At 41.8% G+C, this 15,886-nt stretch overlaps 1 protein-coding gene across 3 annotated transcripts in view; it reads right to left on the reverse strand.

The window, feature by feature from the left end:
* SPEF2 (sperm flagellar and cilia associated 2) overlaps window positions 1–12,360 on the reverse strand; it is a 106,722-nt gene extending 94,362 nt beyond the window's left edge. For all 3 annotated transcript variants that reach the window (XM_026713728.2, XM_087927381.1, XM_087927382.1), the window contains exons 1-3: window positions 12,171–12,360; window positions 4,630–4,732; window positions 2,802–3,054 (exon numbers count right to left, since the gene is read on the reverse strand). In XM_026713728.2, the coding sequence (XP_026569513.2) occupies window positions 2,802–3,054; window positions 4,630–4,732; window positions 12,171–12,228 (414 nt within the window). In that variant the 5' untranslated portion in view covers window positions 12,229–12,360. The remainder of the gene's footprint in view (window positions 1–2,801; window positions 3,055–4,629; window positions 4,733–12,170) is intronic.
* Between the last annotated feature and the right edge of the window lie 3,526 nt (window positions 12,361–15,886).

The raw sequence follows: 15,886 nt of genomic DNA on the forward strand, positions 1-15,886 counted from the left end.
CATAAGAATCTGGTTTGTCCTGGACTGGTGGATTTAATCCATTCTAGAAGAGCTCACCTATGCTTCCTTTTCCGAAGAGAGAAATTTTACTGGAAGAGACCAAGACTTGAGACATGCACAGGGGAGTTCATTTTTTCACAAGGCCACATTGCTTGTGAAGCACCTCTTCATATTGCTCTTTAGTGAAGAGAAGTGGCCCTTACAGGCACTACTAGGAGCTGCTTCCTAAGCAATCATGCCTAGAAAATTCTACGGTTGATTTAATAATTTAAGGAGCTCTTCCAAACAGCTTTTCTGTGCTGCAAAGTGCCTCGTCTGAAGGATCGTCAAAATCACATTAACTGTATGGGTCTTCTTCCATATGGTAGCTTCTAGATGTGTTGGAGAATGGTTCCTATTATTCTCACCAGTATCATTAGTCATGCAGATGGCGAATTCACAGATTTGTAATACATCAGGAAGGTACTTGGAGTTGTAGTGAATACAGTATGTCGACGAGGTATCAGATTGGAAAAATCTACATTGAGCATCAATAATTCTCAACAATTATAAGCTACAGAGTTCTTTTATCTCTAGTTGGAGATGCTGGGACAGTATTTGGCATTTTAATGCTCTAGTTTTATTTCCTTCTCTTCCCAATCACAAGAATCTGAGAAATTTTATCAATACTCCAGGAACATTCAATTGAATTATGGTATTTTTTAAGTAACTGATTGTGATTGTTTTAGAGCCCAGATTAGCTCAGGTAAAGTATATAATACAGCAAAAGAGAAAAAAAGAGAACAGGCTTACGTGTGAAAAAGATTCCAATTGTAAACTTGGCCTGAAAGATGCAATACAGGCAGTCCTCAACTTATATCCATTTGTTTAGTGATCATTCAAAGTTACAATAGGACAGAAAAAAATGACTTATGACCTTTTTTCACACTTACATCTGTTGCAGCATCCCCATGGTCACGTGATCAAAATTTGGACACTTGGCAACTGGCATGGATTTGTCAAATGTCCTGGGGTCATATGATCACCTTTTGCAGCCTTCTCAGAAGTAAAATCAATGTGAAGTCAGATTCACTTAACAACCATGTTACTAACTTAATAACTATAGTGATTCACTTAAGAATTGTGGCAATAAAGGTTGTAAAATGGGGCAAAACTCAACAACCGTCTTGATTAGTAATGGAAATTTTGGGGTCAACTGTGGTGGTAAATTGAGGACTACCTACAAACTTAATAATTTTTGCCTTAATGGTGAGGCTACAACCTGCTTAGAGGGAGCAATAATGTATGTGAAGTGAGGGAACATATGTTCTGAAAAATGCATAGCACCGATCTCTTTATTTAATTTTCTGGGCCTACGGCCTGGCTTCAACTTTATACAACAGCTCTTTGTTTCAAGACTGAAAATGTAAAAAGCTGTGAAGATACCCATTGGGAGAAGATAAATAAAAGAATTCGGTTGTAATTAAAGTATCAGTTTTCTCCAGTGAACCAGTTATGACGGGAAGCAACTTTGAGAAATTCCCAGAGGTTTAAGCCAGTGGTACTATGAATCCCCATACGAATCAACACTGTGGAACTTGTTTGGTCCAGTGGAAAGCCTTTTTTGTGCTCCCATTCTTTATATGTGCAATAAAATGGACCCAGAGTATTGTTGCAAATTATTAAATAGAGGTGTTTACCTTCTGCAACTTGGCAGTAATTAATCCAAGATGTTTTTTTTAAAAAAAGTAATCATGTTTAAGGGGTTGGGTTTTTTAAAAATTTTTGTAGCAGCATAGTTTTTTAAGAAGGTGAAAACATTTAAACCATCTTAAACTACCATGCAAACCACTAAGAAAGACAGCAGCAAAGTTTAACAAAATCTCTTTGTGAAAGGCAATCTCAACACACCTTTGAAAAGAGTTAGAGGCTAGCTTACTAAGAGGGCATTTCTAATGAGAACAGCCTGGTCTCTATGGCGACTTGCCTATGAAAATAAGATGAGAACTGGAAATATGTCTTTTCATTTTTTATTCAAAATCTAAAATATAGATGAACAGACCAGAATATATATTCCTTCCAAATATATAAAGCCAATTGGGTGATATTGGGCCAGTTACTCCCTCTCAGTCTAATCTGCTTAACATAGTTGTTGCGGAGATAGAACTAGGAGGCAGGAATATGGTGTTACAGTGGCCCCCAACCTTTGGGGCACCAGGGACCAGTTCTATGGAGAGAAGTTTTTCTGCAGACAGAAGGGGATGTGGTTTTATGTGCTGCCTGCATCCCATGGATGAAGCTTCACTTGTTTGTGCGGGCCGATATCTGGCATGCCACTGCCCAGTGCTGGTCCACAGACCGCGGATGGGGACCCCTGCTGTATTAGGTCTGTTTGCCACCTTCACCTTAAGTGCAATTCCAACTGAAGCATCATTTGAACACCATTGGCATTGACATTTGATACCATCAGTCAATTGCAAAAGGCAGCTTTACCTGGCACAGTTTACATCCTGCAACTATAACACTATGGAACAACAATATCTACCTATGCCAGGTCTCTGGGAAGATTCAATAGATGGATAAAAATGCCAAATCCAATACAAACATCTGATTGACTACATGTTGAACTATAACAATAATAGCACTATTAATTAACAATTAAAACACTGCGCTCTAGACTTATGGATGAAGTGGCCTAAACAGGAACTGTACTGTATATTTATTTGATCCTCACTCATTTCCAAAAGGAGTAAATAGAAAGGCAATGCTTTGTTGACAGAAATTCACCAATAAGAAAGGTGTCCTAACAGAAAGAAACTCACCTCACGATATATTTCGGTTCCTACACTTTTAAGCTTTGCATTTGCTGAAGGTCGCATTGCATCCATGGCAACTCCAGTGAGCCCTGCTTTTTTCTTTTTCTCTAGGGCCACATACAATTGGTACACAAGTTTGATAGCAGCTCCATGCTGCTCTGTCATGATGTTTCGGGCTACATTTTGGTCGAACTGTACACCCAGAAGTTGAAGGGTGGGCTCCATGCGAGAAAAGTTGTTGAGTTTTGCATTGGCAAGCCTGTTGAGACAATATAAAAAAAATTCTTAATATGTAGAATATGTAAAACTTTCCTGTGAGTTCATCTGCAAGCCTAATACCCTTCAAATAAGCCTCATGTGGTATGGTAGCAATGGGACTAAGCAACGTCAGAACTCAAACACACGCCTGGTTTTCAGATTTAATCCCAGTAAAATCGATGTTTCTTAATTTAGTTTTAATTGCTTATAAAATCAATTGCTTATACAATCCATTGGAATTTAATATGTTTAAGTGGCAGCTTCTAGCCAAACTTACTTAAAAAGCTAGGTAGGATTAGACTCCGTCACTATTTGGAGTGGAATGGACTACCAAGGGATATTACGGTTGTAAACTAGAATAAGGGGGGGGGGGAATCCCTAAAGTCAGTACCAAACAATATTGTGCTCTTGCTGTGAAAATTACATAAAGTTCTCCATGTAGTCATCAGAAATCTAGTGTGACTCAAAGGAGACTTTATCATTATACCATACAGTAATTTATTTGCACACTATGAACGTGGTCAACAAGTCCACGGCCCATCAAGGCCACTGTTCCATGTCTCCAAACTAATCCATACAGGAATCTAAAAGCAGAACAGAATCTTGCCACTGCATCTGAGGTGACATAAGCAGCCATACTGTGTCTGAAATTGGTTACTATGACTAGTTATCTGGTGACACAAGTTAACAACTTTTTAATCTATCACTTAGTATGATATGAAAACCAGTACCTTCAGAATCTGCCCAATTATGAAATGTAAGTCATCATCTTGCTATAAGGCTTGACATCAGAAATTACCATTGTCACGCACCTCCTGAATTTCATAACTGAATCCAACCACTCCTTAATCTTCATGCTGTCCTTCTTATTTGGACTGCTCATTCACCTGATGTCTCCAACCAAGCAATGGCAAGAATACAAAGCATACCAAACTCTACTCTTATTAGTATTCTCCCTTTATATACTGATGGAAATATGTTGGAGTAGGGATGGGGAATTTATTGGCTTTCAGATGTTACTAATCTTCGGGCCCTGCCCCACTATCCAAAATTGCCAATGTAGAATTTATCTGTCCTGCATCACTTTCACTAAAAGTGGCTTGTAAAGTCAGTCTTTTCAATTCCAAGACAAAAGCTTAGAGACAGTTCCAGAAAGTGTTTTCTTTTAAAGGAGAAGCAACTATATGGGGGGGAAATGCACACTTCTGCCTTGCTGGTTCCTTGCAGATTACAGCCACCTCTGTGATAATTCTGGGGACACGAGTATAAACAAGGTATTCTTTTTATAACTTTTAACAAACATTGGTCAGTCTGGCTATGGGTGCTGATTATTGTAGTTCAGAAAAGCTGGGCAGGAGACCACGCAATCTTTTTCTGTTTCAGTGGAAAACTGACTGGGCAATGGCAAATATGGGAATGAAGGAAAAATTCTATATAAAAAATGGGAAGGGGAATTGCAGAAATTCGCACCCTGTTCTCCAATACAAGGAAGTGTTAATTGAGCCTACTGTAATTTAGTTATGATATAGTATAGAGTAAATCGGAACATTGTTAGAACAGTATTAATACTACCCACCTGCTTTGTGAAAACTGATCAAAATCTTCCTGAAGTTCATACTTGTTTAGAAGTTCTCCAATGAGATAACCAGAAGAAAATTCTCTGGCGAAAGATTCTGCATCTGATTTAATTTCCAAAGGAAAAAGGAAAGTATTTTGTTTATAAGTTGCGATTCTTCGCATTTGATGCATAACCAACCATTATTATCATGATGTACAGTATAACAATCCAACTTATCTTTAATGGATTTATATGTCTTGATTGATGTTTTTGTTTCTGTTTGCTGCCCAGAATTCCCAGGCATATGGGCAACTATATACAATAAACAAACAAAGCAAAGAAACAAACAAAATATAGTTCATCAAAAAGCAGTGGTTTGCTTGTCACCATGTTAATTAACATGGAATTAGTCTCCTTTGAATCTTCCAATAGATTTATGGAAATAGCTAGTGGAGAAGTTAATTATGCATTCTCTAGCACGAGATCAATTGCACCATTTACCTCACAACAGACTTTCTCAACATCTAAATGAAGAGTTTTAGTAATATATAGCACCCTATGACTAGTAGGATCAAAGATATTTTTAACAATGACAGAATTTTTAATGTACTACTTTCACTGGAAAAGTTGAGATACATTAAGTCTTAATGTATCTCAATTTTTCCAGTGAAAGTAGTACATTAAAAATTCTGTCATTGTTAAAAATATCTTTGATATTTTAATGATTAAGAGATGTATCCTCCTTAAAATAGCCCATGCTGAAATGCATAACACAGTCAAACATCAGACCAGGAAATGTTTTATGACATTTTGTATTAAAATTTTAAATAAGTATTAATTATTCAAATAGATTTAAGATAATACAAATAAATAATAAAAAAAATTAATATAATATAAAGTAAAAATGTGTAGCGTATAGAATGTGGGGATGTCCGCCTTCCCCTGTCAACTAGACAGGAAACATGGCCAAATGAGTTAATTCTACTTTATTGTAAAGCTGCAATAACAGAATCTTGTAAATCTGAAAACTACCTTGTGGTTTGGTTACTTTGGTCACAGTTTGATCAGCAAAAAATTGGCTCTCTAAGCGACTACGGATAGAATAGCAGGTAGCAGATAATAAATGCTGGCTAGGAAGAATCACTAAGGAAACAATTGCCATCTCCATCCTTGATCATACGATATGGTCCTAATTTTTTTATCTATTTATTAAATTTCTACCCTGCCCATAAATTGCTACGGGTAGTTTACAAACAATAAATGTAATCTGTTGTCCCGGGGCATCGCTTAATTTCTAATCCTAATTTTTCAGCCTAGAAGCAAAATCTGATTTTAAGTAACACAAATACTAAAAATCAGTGGCGTATCTTCTTGCAGGTTTGAACAAAGAAATAAAAGCAAAATTGTAATATAAGCCAGAAGTGAGCCTAGCACCAGTAAACAAAGGACCTTTCCCAAAACAAAACATAAAAGCACTGCCCTGTGAACTAGAGTGAATAGAACATTGGTTCTTCTGCTTCTCCTCAGGAGGATTTCATCTCCAGTGTGGGTGAAACTCTGCTCTGGAGGGAAAGCATTTGTAGCTAAAACATTAGGAACTCTGCAATAAACAGTTACCTACAAGGACTGCTTGCTCTCTGGAGTCCTTATTAATTGAGAGGACCTAGTCACAGTACATCCCTTGAATCTGCAAAAGCATCCTGGGTGATGAAAACCCTCTCCTTGTTTCCCTTATGGGAATTTCAGATATGTAAATAGATTGCTCAGAAGGAACATCTTCCAAAGGCTTTTCACATGAGAAGCTCTGTGTCCAAATTCTGGTAGAGATTTGTTTCCTTAAGTCAGAAGTGTGAAAATCATGACTTCTTGGCAATTCTTCTGTGGTATCCAGATTGTTCCCCATCCCTCAAAGTGGGCATGGCCAAAATGGTTACCTTAAGACTTGTAGAATTTCAGCCAAATGGGTGACATTAGCAGTATTTTTACCCTTTCCTAAGGAAGTCCTCAACCCACTCATTTTTTATATACAGCCCTCAACACACCCCAGAAAGTCCTGAAGTTGCAGTAATAAAATGCGTACATTCCTGATTCAACATTGAAACAGAGACTTTGTGACTACAAAAGCAAACCCACTCAACGGGCATCTGAACAGGCATTCTGGAAACTCAATGTCAAATATCTCAAGGCTATCTTAACCATTAAGCATCAAACTATGCAATCCACATCATTATTTCAGAATTACCAAGAGGGGATGCCACACAATTTTTAAGGGTTTATTTAATCAACTGTATGGATAACTACAACCTGCACACATTTGTACATGAATAAAAATATTTCCAAAGAAAAACAACCATTGTTCTTTTATTGTCATAACAGATACTGCCTGAACAATTTTCCAGTACAATATAAATGGAAGAACATGTCACCCACACAGTTTTGCAAGTAAGACTGCACAAAAATATTTCTAAAATATTTTCTTGATTAATCTCTTCATAGTCAGCCAATTACAACTCTATCTGGACCAGAAGTTTGGTCTACTTATTAACAAACCAGAAGTATATTTTTAACTATTTGGTGCAGAAAACTTTGTGATGTTAGCTTGAGTTAGTATTTCAGAGATACACATCTATGAAACTTGGAACATCAGTTGGCAGCAGCTACTGCTGATTAACATCAAAAATACATCAATACAACTCAGATGCAAGACCAAGCCCGTTCCTGATCTGAAAAGTGTTAAGCAAGAACAGATTCAGGTTCCCTTTTTAAAAATTTATTATTCTAAGCAGTTAATAATAACTAAAGATGCTGAGAGTTGGGCAGCATATAAATGCAATGAACCATTATTAATTTGATTAAAGTGGCATTTCTTCTTCCAAACTTAGTCACATATCAACAGCCGAGCTTTTTTTATATGTTAATAACTCTAGCTGGATTGAGAAGGAGGCTTAAGTACAGTATAATATAGGGCTGGAAGGGACTTCCGGTTTGAAGGGCTTCGGCGACAGACAGGAATCCGCAATCGTGCACAGTTTCTGCCTGGGCTTGCCGCTGGAGTGCCCCGAGATGGCTGGTTTCGGGGCTAAGCCACCCCATAGAGGTGGTGAAGAGCGGGGAGACCGCCAGCAGGGTCAAGGAGAGCCGCATCTCTCCTCCTCAGCTGGCCATTATTCCCTTTCCCAAAGGCGGTAGAAGCGGTGGTCAGAAATGGCCACCTCAAAGAAGAACTCAACTGGAAAAGAACGTGCAGGAGGAAGATAAGAAGTCAAAGTTTTGGCTGACCGGGCTAAGTTGAAAAAGCAACAACTAAGGTACCCTGGAATTTAAATTTTACAAGAAATAACATCGCTCCCAAAGAAGAGTCGGAAGCAGCAAAAGAAAGTGAAAAGGGAAAGGTTTGGATTTTTTTTCCTTCTCTCTCCTTCCTTATATTGACAACTGAGAGACCTAAATAAGAAATTGGAAAAATCCGCTTTGGCATCAATAGGCAATTAAGCTGAAAATATAACTAAATGCCAAAGGGACAATAAAGTTTTCTGGACATTAAAAATGTTTTCTTCTATAAGCAGGAAGGGAGAGAAAAAGAATAAGGGCAGGATCTAGTAATAAGATATGGAACAGAATATAAAAATGAGCATGAACTTGAATTTGTGTCTATACGAAGAAATGTAACCCGGGATTATGCTGCTTTCACAGACAGCTAATTATAAGTTACAGTGTAAGAGAGGATAGATATTGCAAATTGCTTCAGGCAGTTTTCAAGCTTTGAACTCCTATAAGGAGCAATCCACATCACATCATACACATTTTTTTCAGACTAAGAGTTGAAAAGAACCTTGTAGGTCATCTAGTCCAACCACCTGCCCAAACAGGAGACCCTACACCGTTTCTGACAGATGGCAGTCCAATCTCTCTTGAAAGGGTCCAGTGATGAAGCTCCCACAACTTCTGAAGGGAAGCTGTTTCGTTGATTTCTCTCACTGTCAGAAAATCTCCTTGTTCAGTTTCTATCCATTATTCCTTGTCTGGCCTTTGGGTGCTTTGGAAAATAGCTTGACCCCCCTCCTTTCTCTGGCAGTCCCCAAATATTGGAAGACTGCTATCGTGTTTCCCCTGGTCCTTCTCTTCACTAGACTAGCCATGCCCAGTTCCTGCAACGGTTCATCGTATGTTTTAGCCTCCAGTCCCCTAATCATCTTGGTTGCTCTTCTCTGCACTCTTTCCAGAATCTCAACATCTTTTTTATAGTGTGGTGACCAAAACTGGATGCAGTACTCTAGGTGTGGTCTTACTAAGGCTTTATAGAATGGTATTAGTACCTCACTTGATCTTGATTGTATCCCACTGTTAGTGCAATTTAAGATTGCGTCGACTTTTTTGGCTGCACTGCACACTGCTGGCTCATATTTAGCTGGTTGTCCACTAAGACCCCAAGATCCTTCTCTCAGTTACTACTATTAAACCTTGTTTCACCCAGTCTATATGTGTACTTTTGGTTTTTCTTGCCTAAGTGTAAGACTTTACTTTTCTCTACAATGAATTCCATTTTGTTAGATAGGGCCCAGCGTTTAAGTCTTCGGGCTTCTTTTTTCCCATTTATCCAAACTGCCTACAAAATCTTCAAAGGTGCGGGTCTGAAGGTTTTAAATAAAGAAGGTTAGACTGCTAGGAGATAGCCAGTCAAAAGCTACACAGTACAAGTAGTCCTCAACTTACAGCCGGTGGTTTAATTTATTTGTTTTGTCAATTGCTTACAATATAATAGGTATTAGAATAAACATGAGTATGAATATAGGAAATAGGTACGGATAAATGGAGACAATAGGACAGAGACGGTACGCATGATTGTGTGCTTATGTACGCCCATTACAGACCTCTTAGTAATGGGGTGAGGTCAATAGTAGATAGTTTTAGGGTAAAGGAGTAGGGGTTCGAGGATGTAACAACAGAGTCAGGTAATACATTCCATTCAGTGTTAAAACCACCTCAGAAAGGGTGTTTTATGGCCTGTAAAGCACTTCCTAATGTTGCAAAACATTGCATACAAACTCTGGTCATGTGATCGTGATCTGGTTGCTTGGCAACCAGTGTGTACTTACTACCAGTTGCAAAACAATCATGTGATTGCCATTTGCAATTTTCTCTTGCAGCTTCCCCATAATGTCAATGGGGAAACCGGCAGGGAAGATTGCAAGCTGCTGTCACCTGCCTCCAGAACTTCCTCTCATCTCTAAGCGCTGACTGAATGAGCTGCCTGCTGAGGGGACTGAACTCCTTCAGTGGGTGCAGAAACAGAGTTCAGATCCAGATGATTTGAACTCTGTTTGAATTCCCTTCTGTATTCAGAGGAAAGATGACATTCTTTGGCAGGAAGATCTTTCTGCAAGTCCCTAAAGACGAAAAGAAGCTGAAATACAAGAGAGGCAGCATGATAAGGTAAGCAGTGCAAGATCCCTGAGAGGCCCAGCGTAGGCCACATGCAAGTGTGTTTTATACAGGAAGACTGGTGGACTGCTTGGATTTCAGCAGGGAAGATTTTCATTTCCTGAGTAGAGCCTCCCAGGATCTACCCCTATCTTGAGGAATCACACACTCCTTACACAGGACTCTGTCCACTTGATGACCTGTGCGATCACTTAACAACACAACCAGGAGTATCAGGATTCTGATCTCACTTAACAACCACTTTACTTAGCAAGATTATGGGCTCAATCATGGTTGCAGGTTGAGGACTGCATGTAGTTCAGTGGAAAAACAGCTTTCCTATCACTTGGTGGAGATGTCATGGGTTAATCTGCAAATTTCTGTGAGCAAATTCTAATTTACTGAAATTGCATCTTTGGCTTAATTATAATGATATATTCAATTAAATATGAATCCTTTTATATAATCGTTTCTTCCACTTCAGGAATAATTATAAAAATGATAATTTCTCATTCATTTCTTTTCTAGCAGTAGAAACAAAATAACAAAATAAGCAGCCATAAATGTCACCTAAAGTTGGGGCCCCATGTTTCGATTTTGATGGCTATTTATTGTGAACGCTTTTGCAATATAATAGCTGGGAAGACTTGCCACAGATAATTTTTCAAAGCATCTATTTCAAGTAACATTTCTTGATTGTGTATTCTTCCTAGCACCCTTGTACTATACCACTGCATTTTCGATTCAAATGCAAAAAAAAAATATTTTGGAGAGCACAGAGAAAGGAATGCTGCATCTGTTTGCAATTCTTCAAGGAGGCTGCATTTTCCCCTAGAATTATGCAATTGCCCATAGAAAAGGCCGTATTTGGTTTAAAGAATTGCAGACAAGTGCATCCCTCCACATTCTAACAATGCACAGCCCTACACTTATAATTGTTCTACCTTTTCAGGACAGGTGGATGCATTTCTAAACAAAACATTGGGTACTTTTTTCATGTTGCAGGGAATTTCAGAAATAGCTCAGTGAGTTAACAATTGACTGCTGATTTTGGGCCAGTCACTTTCTCTCAGCCCAGCCTACCTCACAGGACTAGGGAAAATAGTCGAAGGAGGGATATTTGGAATGTTTGCTGCTTTAAATTACTTACAAAAATAATGGGATATAAAGAAATAAATGATTATTCTGGAAGAGGATGTTTTGCTTTGTGGCAAGTCAACTTCCCATTTTTAAAAAAGTTTAAATATATTTTGAAGAATATAACAATTCACGTGGAGTGGATAAATTGCCAAGCAGCTACAGAGGTATGTAATGGCATATATTGGCCCTCTGGGTGGTACAAATGGGGACCCCAGGCCTCATATAACTGATACAGTATATAGAGTCCCAGTAGTCATTAAATCACAATTCTCTGTCTTTTTTTAAAAAAATACTGCAAATCCACCCTTCTTAGAAAACTCTTTCTGCAAATTCAGGGAACCTATCAAAATAGTCAACAAGTAAAGTTTGTAAGAAAAGTTATCACATGAGCCTGTTTTAAATAAATGGAAAATACAGTACAAAGTAACTGTGTGGAAACAGGGTTCAATATTATTTTCATAAAGCACTGCCACCAAAAACAGTTGTTTTCAATTCTAAGGTACTTCTAACCTATTGCCATTAAATATCTTTTGCTCTCAGTCACCAAAAGCAAATACTTCAAAAGTTTCCAAGAGCTGAAATCCAACACTTAAAATATATGGGGCCATTAGGAATTGGCATATAAGCCACGCCAACACCATAAATGTGCAGGGCTTTCTCCTCAAAAGTCCCTCATATTATTATCTTTTTTAAAAAAATCTCCCCTTGCAGCAGGTAAAAAGGCAGGCAGAAGGGTCAACTCAGGCACCCGTTTTCCAAGGCTGTGGCAGAAGCCAAAACACCAAAAAAAAAAAACCCAAACTCAGCACGATGGAGACTCTCAGTGCCTCTGAGCATATCTAAAATGTCATGCACTTTGGTGCTTTTCTCCCACCCTGAAAGAAGGACGTTTCAAGAGAAAACACACGATCTGCTTTGAGGCGAGCCAGGAGGTGGGGGCGATGTCGCCCCCTCACCTGGCGCCTCAAAGCAATGGCACCCCGCTTCCTTGGACTCACCCACTGTCCGCGAGAGCTTCACTTCCCGATTCAGCCAATCGCACAGAATGCCAGTCATGGCCGCGAACGGCCGCAGTTCCGCGCCCTTTCCCCGCTTGGCTCGAGACCGGCTCCAGCCACGCTCCGCGTCCCGTCACCACGGCAACCGGCCCTTTCGCGCCAGCATGGCTTAAAAGAGACGCGGCCCGACAAGCAGCGCCGGGGAGAATAAACTGAGCCTGCGCAGACTTAGCCAAATGGGCTCTGGGCTGAGCCCGTTTGAGGTAACGAAGGTCCTGCCGAGGAATCGGGGAAACGCGGTTTGTGGGTGAGAGCATGCGCAGTTTAGAAACTTTAATTGTGGCACCTCCATCTCACCCTCGGGGTTGTTTCCAATCGTTTGGCGGGCGGTGGCGGCCGGTTTTAAATTCCGGAGCACGAAATATCTTTTAACTTGCCAATAATCCTGCAGTGGCTACGTCCCCTTTCTTCCCTCGCCTCCTTTGCTTTGTAAAGTTGCGGGGCAAGGTAGAAATGTAACCGGTGTGTATATAGGTGTGTGTTAAATTTCCACCTGCCCCGCAACTTTTCAAAGCAAAGGAGGCGAGGGAAGGAGGGAAGAAAGAAAGGGGACTTAGCCATACGAATATACGAATACGAATAGGCGATACGAATGAGAATGGCCAGAGGATCCTGGACTTTGCCGACTCCCATGATATGACCATCACGAATACCTGCTTCATTAGGCGAGAATCTCAACTCCTCACCTACCATAGCAGAAACGGGAGCCACCACACACAGATCGACTACATCATCGTACGACGAAGAGCCGCTAAAAACGTGCTCAACGCCAAGGTGTACCCGTACGAATCGAGCAGTCAGCACAGGCCGCTGATGGCGAAGATCAGGATCAGCAAGCCCAAGACCAGGATTGACAAAAAGGAATGCAGACCAGCCACGAATCAAGTGGTGGAACCAGAAGAAGATGGCGGGACCCCCATCAAACCGGAGCAGTTCCTGCAGATGGTCGACGGGCCACAGGAAGCGTGGGTCCATGCTGAAGAGCACTGTTCACACTGTCAAGTTGCCAACAGCTTGGTTGCACCAAGCCAGGACGGAGACGCATCGAACGAGATACATGGCTCTGGACACCGGAAGTACAAGATGCCGTACACCTGAAGAAACGGCTCTACAAGGCCTTTCTTCAGGACAAGACCAGCGAGAAGCTCATGCGAATACAAGGCGGCCAAAAAGGCAGCCAAGAAAGCAGTAGCGACAGCCAGAAGCTCCCACTACGATGTCATCTACGAGAAGCTGAACACGCGAGAAGGCGAGAATGAGATCTACCGCCTAGCCAAAAGCAGACACAGGAAGACCCTGGACATTGACCAGTTTCATGGGATCAACGACGAAGGGGGAAATTTGATCGTCAACCCCAGAGATGCTGCGGAGAGGTGGCGGCAATACTTCGAGAAGATCTCCACCGAGGAGTTCCCACACCCACGAACCCCGCGAGGTGACCCAGTTGAAGGCCCAGTCTCAGGCATTTATGCCAGCTAGGTCGCCGACGCCATCAAGGCCATGAAAAACGTGTAAGGCAACAGGACCAGACGACATCCCTGCCGACTTCTGGAAAAGGCACTACCGGGCTCGGCATTGTGGCTGTGCGAGCTGTTCAACAACATCGTCTCCACGGGAAAAGTGCCACACGACTGGTACCGCAGCACCACTGTTCCGATCTGGAAGGGAAAGGCAGCCCAGCGGACTGCTCCAACTACAGACCGGTCAGGTTACTGTCACACACTATGAAGATCTTTGAACGCGTCCTGATAAGCTATTGGGACATCGTCGACATCAGCGTCAACCAGGCTGGATTCATCAAGAACTGCGGCACCACCGACGCCATCTTCGGTGTGCGGATGTTGATGGAGGCTCACAGAGAGAAGAAAATCCCGCTCCACACCGCCTTCCTAGACTTGGAAAAGGCCTTCGACCGAGTCCCGCACGATCTCATCTGGTACGCACTGCGAGATCACGGCGTGCCTGAGCTGCTCGCACAATGGGTCCAACTCCTATACAGATGTCACAAAAGCCGTGTAAAAGCGGCAGCTGGGATATCAGAGGAGTTTAATATTACCGTCGGCGACACCAGGGCTCTGCTCTCTCACCACTGCTGTTCATTCTGGTGATGGACACAATTACACACCACTCTGTACACGCCCGCCCATGGACGCTGCTCTACGCCGATGATGTGTTCCTGGCCAACCTGTGCAAGGCTGAACTCGAGCACCGAGTCCAACAGTGGCACGACCGCCCGAGCAGTTCGGGCTCCGGCTGAACCTAAAAAAGTCCGAATACCTGACCACTGATAATGAAATGACAGGCTCCATCCACGTGAACGGGCAGGAGCTACCGCGCGCCTCCACCTTCAAGTACCTGGGAACTACTCTTGGGGAAGAAGGCCTACTACAAACTGAGGTGGCAGCCAGGATCAATGCAGCGTGGGGCAAATGGAAGTCCGCCACGGGCGTCCTCTGTGACAAGAAGATGCCATGCGCCTGAAGGCGAAAATCTATAACTCTGTGGTGCGCCCGTGGCCATATACGGCGCAGAGTGCTGGCCGACGACCAAAGAAGTCGAAAGCAGACTCCAGATAATGGAGATGCGAATGCTCCGATGGTCGGTAGGCCTCACCCTACCGATCGCGCCAGAACGAAGAAGTGCGTAGACGGTTCAACGCCGTGCCCATCCCCACGGTCATGAGGCAGTCCCGGCTACGATGGTTCGCCACGTGAGCCGCGCCAAGGAAGAATCCATCATCAAATCTGTAATGAAGGTGACTGTCGGAGGAGCGAGACCGCGTGGTAGACCTAAACAACGCTGGATGGACACGATCAAGGCCGATCTAGAGATCGCGAAGGCAGACCCGACACACGTGGCAGACAGAGAGGTGTGGAAGCAGTACTCAAGGACATTAGCGGACCTCGCCCGAGCGCGAGACAAACGCTGAAGAAAAAGAAGAAGAAGAATCCTGCAGTGGCTACGTCCCCTTTCTTCCCTCGCCTCCTTTGCTTTGTAAAGTTGCGGGGCAAGGTAGAAATGTAACCGGTGTGTATATAGGTGTGTGTTAAATTTCCACCTGCCCCGCAACTTTTCAAAGCAAAGGAGGCGAGGGAAGGAGGGAAGAAAGAAAGGGGACTTAGCCACTGCAGGTTTATTGACAAGTTAAAAGATGTTTCGTGCTTCGGAATATATATAAGTTTAAACCTGAGTCATTGTGGTTTTGTTACCTGGATTCTTCGTAAAGTACTTGGATTTACTTGAAGGTAAATCTTGAGAAAAAGGGTGGGGGGCAGGTTTAGGAAACCTCACTGGCAATCCTGATAGAAATTGGGCAGAGCCCTACAAAGCCAGAGAATCTCACACTCTGCAAGCAAGCAAGCAAGCAACCATTTTTAGGAACATTTTCTCTCTACGGGGTGAGTTTTGGAAAGAGTTCCGTTTGCCTTTGTTCTCCTGACTTAATTAGATCTTCACCTGGAGATACCGAAAGGTGTGACCAATGTGAAGAAATTGGTTTAGATTGCTCTAAGCAATAATACTGTTTGTTTTGGCTTACAATTGAGGTATAAATCCAGCCGGTGACTCCTGCATCTTTTTAATGTATTTCAATCAACTTCTTTGTGCATTTTTGTCCGCTGCAGCCTGTTATGGATAGAAAATAATTGATTTTTATC

Source organism: Pseudonaja textilis, chromosome 2 (genome assembly GCF_049901715.1).
Source record: "Pseudonaja textilis isolate UNSWEBS1 chromosome 2, rPseTex1.2, whole genome shotgun sequence".
Classification (NCBI taxonomy): domain Eukaryota; kingdom Metazoa; phylum Chordata; class Lepidosauria; order Squamata; family Elapidae; genus Pseudonaja; species Pseudonaja textilis.